At 37.4% G+C, this 6464-nt stretch overlaps 1 protein-coding gene across 1 annotated transcript; it reads right to left on the minus strand.

Annotated features, from left to right (window-relative positions):
- Window positions 1–5008: 5008 nt before the first annotated feature.
- On the minus strand, window positions 5009–5950 carry LOC100516778 (olfactory receptor 5AN6-like). Its single transcript, XM_003122696.3, has one exon. The coding sequence runs from the start codon at window positions 5948–5950 to the stop codon at window positions 5009–5011; it is 942 nt and encodes a 313-aa protein (XP_003122744.3).
- Between the last annotated feature and the right edge of the window lie 514 nt (window positions 5951–6464).

Here is a 6464-nt window from a genome sequence, read left to right on the forward strand (position 1 = left end):
GCAGCAGTATAGTTAGTGGTAGCTGCTAGGTTAGCTTTTCACACTTCAATAGCTTTGGCTAGTAAGAAGACATTGAGCCTGAGTGGATTTAGAGAGAAGGCAGCAAGAGCTTTATGTTTTCATCAGTTCCTGCCCTCTCTCAAGTGCCATGGAGGCAATGAAGAAGCAGACACAGGAAAATCAAGCACACAGTATGGGTTTGTGTGCCACTTGAGGAACATTATTATTTATTGTTTTTTTTTTTTTTTTTTTTTTTTTTTGCTCTTTGCTTTCTATGGCACATGGAATTCCCAGGCTAGGGGTTGAATGGGAGCTGTAGCCACCAGTGCATTCCAATCACAGCCACATAGGATCTGAGCCATGTCAGCAACCTACACCACAGCTCACAGCAATGTTGGGTCCCTAGCCAACTGAGCTAGGCCAGGGATGGAACCTGCATCCTCATGGATATTAATTATTCATTTCTGCTATTCCACAACAGGAACTCCCAAGGAACACTAATGTTAAAATATAGCCAGTCATATAAAGGGCTGCTGGCAGCCTGCCCATTTCCCCCTCCAGATATTATCTTTATCATCCTGAAAAATAAGCAAAAATTCTCCATGGTGAAGATGTTTCTATTGCTACTATTCTGGTGGGTTTGACAGATTTCTAAAACATTGCACAGTAATTTGGTTACCAGAGGTGAAATAGATCATCAGAACAATGAACATGTTGATCTTGGTAAAATTCACATAATAATCAAACTGTCAATTTCAATTTGTCCCCAAAGAAAGAAAAATAATTAATTTTATGGTGAGTGTTAGGGATCTAACCAGGCCTGAAAAAATGGAACATTAGATTAAGGATCTTTCAGAATAATTAAATTCTATTCAATACTTTATTTTAAATTACTTTCATTATTTTGACAGGTGAAATGTGGCAGAGATAGCTGATGTAATTTGCATTTATCTGATTACTTTGACTTTGAGCTATTTTTCATTATCTTCTTAGAGTTATCTTCTCTTTTGTAATTCAGCCTTAAATGGAGTTTGTAATAATTTGATTAATTTTCAAGACAGTGAATAAAAATTCCATCAAATTGTTAACCCTTTGTAGAACATCATTTGTTCCTTTACTTTCTTTTTTTTTTTTTTTTTTTTTGCTATTTGGGGCCACCCCCATGGCATATGGACATTCCCAGGCTAGGGGTCCAATTGGAGCTGTAGCTACTGGTCTACACCACAGCCATAGCAACTTCAGATCTGAGCCACATCTGTGATCTACACCACAGCTCACAGCAATGCCGGATCCTTAACCCACTGAGAGAGACCAGGGGAAGAACCTGTGTCCTCATGGATGCTAGTTGGATTTGTTTCCACTGAGCCATGACAAGAACAATCAAACTTATTTTTATATTCTGAAATATTTAATCTCAAAATTGTAAATTTAAGTCTTTTTCTCAACAATTTGTAGGGGCTTCCTTTATTAAAAGTTAATTTTAATCTATCTAGATTTTTAAAAATAGAGTTTTTGTTCTACTTTTCAACTTGTGTACCATTTCCACATAGTTTAAACTATTGTATAAGTTGACTACCTAGGGACACAAGCCATTACTTATGAGGGTTTTTTTTCCCCAAAAATATTCATGTTATTGTCAACCTTTACTTTCCTAGTGGAACATTAGTATCATTTTACAAAATTCTTTTCACCATTCCCTCTACCACCACCATTGAATGCTGTTGGGAATTGGATTGGAATTAACAAACAAATCACTTGATTAAAACAGGGAAGTTTTCAATATTCTTCAGATCAAAGGAATTATCTTTTCTTGGAAGTCAACCATCCTGTTGTCTACATCTGTTTAGTTATTGCCTTTTGAACTTCCTATTATATTACGTTGGATCTACTGAAGCAATTCCTCATGCCTCACCACCTGGCTGATCATAGTCATCTCTTCAGACTTTTTCTCTGAATTCTTAGGAAAGATCCCAAGGTAGTTTTCTAATTTGATGTTTGGTTTTCTGAGACATCCAATTTGCTGCTCATTGCCTCAACCATTTTTAAAATTCTGTGACCTATGTGCCATGCTGTGGTTAAGCCCTTGGATAAAAATGACTCTAATGACTTTCTGAATGTCAGGTGAATATTAATCTTTCTGAAGCTGCTCTTGCAATAAGTATAGCAACCTCTGATCCATTCCTGCCAATGTGTCTCAATTTAGGAAAGAGGAACCTTTTTCAAATCCCAGTTTTCTCTTCACTTTTTGACATCTACTTTTATTCATCAAAAATAAAGTATTAGAACACTTATGTAAAGTGGGATATGGGAGTATAGAGCATCATTTTCCAAACTTGAATATAAAATCATTGAAATGTATAGTGACAAACAGAACAATCCATCAGCAATCAATGCTGAATTAGGAGCATTTAGCCTATGCCCAGGGTCCTAGAATCTACCAAACCCCATCCTCTTTTGCTAACACAGCAAGGAAAATGTAACATCTTAAAACATAGGGTTTACTACTCCATAGCTCAGAGCATGTCTGTTCTCAGTCATGGTGCTAAATTCCTGACACAGCCTAGAAACCCAGAAGATATTGCATGAGAGAATTAATAGCTGCAGATTATGTTTCCCACAAAGCAACTCTACACAAGTTACCTCTGTTTCTTTAAAAAGAGCACTAAGATAAAAATGTTAATCTCATATAGTTATAAAAAGAGAAGCAAGCACACAGTACTTTCCCAGAGTCTAATTACTGGGACTCTTTCATGATAAATTAATCTCTGAAGCTTTGTCATTCATGAGAAATTCCTCCACAGAGATGTTTATTCTATACATTCATATCTTATATGTAATTTGAAGGTCAGAATAAAAGGGATCTTGGTAGTCAATGTAAATAGGCTCCTCTCAATTCAAGGCCAAATCACTCTTTCTGAGGATTATTTTTTCATAATTGAAGAGATTTTTAATATTCAGTAATTATGGTTAACTATGACATTGTCTGGCTATGACATTGTCTGGCTAGGACATTGACTCAAAGAAGTATTTCTCTTCAGAGACTTTAACTCTCTATGACCATAAAAATATTAAAGATTCAACCAAGAAAATTGTGTGACATTTATGGAGTTATTTTTCTTTCTCAACTCTAGTCCATTCATTTAATGTCTTTTATCATTAGGCTAAAGCTGAGGGCGGTCTGAATGGGATCACAACAGATGTTAGTGCTGAAAAAGACATTATATGAAATCTAGATTTACAGCCCTATATCCAACTTCCCTTGACAAAAATCTTATCCAATAACTGTAACTCAGCTTTTGTCCAAAAGAACATTCTTTTTCACCTCCAAGTGCCGTGAAATCAGATTCTCCCCCCAGGAATATGGAGTCCTAGAGGTAGGATCTTCAAAGCTATAGTGTCCATAGTTGTACACGGGTTTGCTTTAAGTTCTTAAATAATTCTTGTGAGGATTTTGAATTTTCTGTTCTGAACATAAAAGGGGAAATGTACATGATACCTTTTACCAGGAATACTCTCTTGAATACATCTTTTATTTCTGGCCTAAGATTATAGAAATCAGAATTCTATCAGAAGATAAACAATGGGAGTGTGTTTTTGTCCCAGCCTCAATTCTCCAGTATTTCTCTATTCCTTGCAACAATTCCAACCAAGGTTAAAAGGGAAATGGGAAAATCTAGACTTTCTTATGCACCAGAAGTTCATCTTCTTATAGCTGATTTTACCACCTACTTCCGCCTTGTTAGTTATTGAGAAAAAACTTCCTAAAGGAGTCTTGATCTACTTTAAAAGATAAAAAGGAACATGAAGACATTGTTGGAGGTGCCTAAATCAGCTTCTGGATAACCTCACCAACAAAGTACCATTTTCTGATTCCCTTTTCTGGTTACGCAGTGAAGAAGGAAGAACAAAGATGACTCTATAGCAATGAGGGACAAGGAATTGTCTAAGGGTCCCTAATAAGACATTGATCAACCAAACCTTAAATATGACACACAAGTTAAGCATTATTATTACAACACATTTATTCATATGTGACATTAAAAAAACTTTTGAGGAGTTCCCGTCGTGGCGCAGTGGTTAACGAATCCGACTAGGAACAATGAGGTCGCGGGTTCGGTCCCTGCCCTTGCTCAGTGGGTTAACGATCTGGCATTGCTGTGAGCTGTGGTGTAGGTTGCAGATGCGGCTCGGATCCCGCGTTGCTGTGGCTCTGGCGTAGGCCGGTGGCTACAGCACTAATTCAGCCCCTAGCCTGGGAACCTCCGTATGCTGTGGAAGTGGCCCAAGAGATAGCAACAAAAAAGACAAAAAAAAAAATCTTTTGATCTCATGGGTTTCTTTCTTTTTTTTTGTTTTGAACAAATATGTAAATGAAGAAATTAATTCATAATTTCCAGAGATGAAAGAATAGGTTAAATGTGAGAACTAACCTAATTATTTAGGAAATTCTTCATAAAAATGTCTTTCAAGGGAGTTCCATTGTTAGCACAGCAGGTTAAAGATCCAATACTTCCACCACAGTGGCTTGGGTCAATGTGGCACAGGTTAAATCTCTGGCCTGGGAACTTTCACATGTTGTGGGTGTAGCCAAACAAACAAACAAAAAAGATCTCTTGGTACTAATAATAATTCTTGTCCTACCTAACGTGAGATGCTATGAGGAGGCTTGCTTTTTTCCTGACAGCCGTTACTACTACTGGCATTGTTGGTCCCTGAGGTAGTACAAGCTCAGTAGGGATGGAATATTGAATTTGAATGGTCACACCATGCTGACCAGCTACAAAAATACTTGTGGATTGCTTGGCCCATTGATGTATTAGATCATCACTGATGAAGGGTGGATATATTAAACTTCTAGATTCTTATACATTTTTCTTGTCCTTGTGCCAGTCCTGGTCTATAATAGAAGGCTATAGCAACTATAATTCAGCCTGAAAGTAGGAGAGTTCATGATCTATGTTTTAGTTGACATTTCTCTTACACTGTTCATCTGAAATAAGTTCCATAATTAGTAACACCAGGAAAAGATTGTCTTCTTCCATCTGCTTAGGGAATCTTGGATTTCCTTGTTCCTTAGACTGTAGATCAGTGGATCTAGCATGGAAATTATAACAGTGTATAAGACAGATACCAACTTGTTTTGGCTCAGGGAATCACCAGAATTAGGATACATATAAATGAAGATACCTGAGCCAAAGAAGAGGGTTACTGCTGTCAGGTGAGAAGCACGGGTATTGAAGGCCTTGGACCTGCCTTCAGATGAAGTGATCTTAAGAATGGTGGCAATGATATAACCATAGGATATTATAATAACCAGGACAGATGTGAGCCCAAAGATCACTGTGAGCACAGATGTCATGACTTGAAAGAAAAAGGTGTCAGAGCAAGATAAGATTAGCAGTTGGGGCAGGTCACAGAAGAAATGATTGGTGACATTTTGTCCACAAAAATGGAGCTGAAATAAGGCACATAGTTGAATGAATGAGCCAAAGAATCCAGTTACACAAGATCCTGCCACCATCTGCACACAGAGGGTGGGGGACATGATGGCTGTGTAGAGGAGAGGATTGCAAATGGCAGCATAGTGATCATAAGCCATGGCGGCCAGGAGACAGCACTCAGTGAGAGCCAGGCTAGAGAAGAAGTATTGCATGGTGCATCCCATAAAGGAGATGAATTTATACTTCTTGAAGAAATCAGAGAGCATTCTGGGGGCTATGGTGGAAACATAGCAGATGTCCAGCAAGGATAGGTTACTGAGAAAAAAGTACATAGGTGTGTGCAAATGAGAGTCCATCCTGATAAGCATGATAAGGCCCATGTTCCAGGACACTGTCATGAGGGAGATCCCTAGGAATACTGAAAAGAGGACAGCAGTGAGCTTTGGAAATTCAGAGAATCCTAAGAGAATGAACTTTGTAATTGTTGTACTGTTCTTTCCCCCAGCCATTGTTCGCTGATCCTAGGATCTACAGGGAAAGAAGAGAATAAATCTCTTAAGTCAAGTTACCCCAATTTCTATTGGAATAAACTGCCTAAAACCACACTGAACACAGAATAAAGAGAAATATTGAATTGTTTTATAAGAAATAACCTTGGTTAACATTGCCCCTAAATAATGGTTCTGTGTGTTGCTTTTCCCACATGTAAAGGAGGGTATTACATTTTTCATTATTAACCCATCAACCTCTCATGAAGGTGAAAGAAAGTATATTAACATTTGGAAAGCCCTTCTTAAAAGATATTTGGGAAATTTTAGGATATTACTAACAGGAAACAACTCCTATATATATTTTAGTGACTAAAAGCATGGCCTTAGATATCACATAGCTATACGGGGATGTGGCTTTGCTGTCTGTGAACTTTATGACTCTAAAGAGATTGTTAGTTTTTTCCTAAGTTATTTCATCTGAAAACTAGTAAAATAATTATAATAGAACATATCTTAAAAGGTTTATTTGAGG

This window comes from Sus scrofa, chromosome 10, assembly GCF_054392235.1.
Source record: "Sus scrofa isolate SSC_HxYL_T2T_F1_AM1 chromosome 10, Sscrofa_HxYL_maternal_Yorkshire_Landrace_v2.0, whole genome shotgun sequence".
NCBI classification, from domain to species: domain Eukaryota; kingdom Metazoa; phylum Chordata; class Mammalia; order Artiodactyla; family Suidae; genus Sus; species Sus scrofa.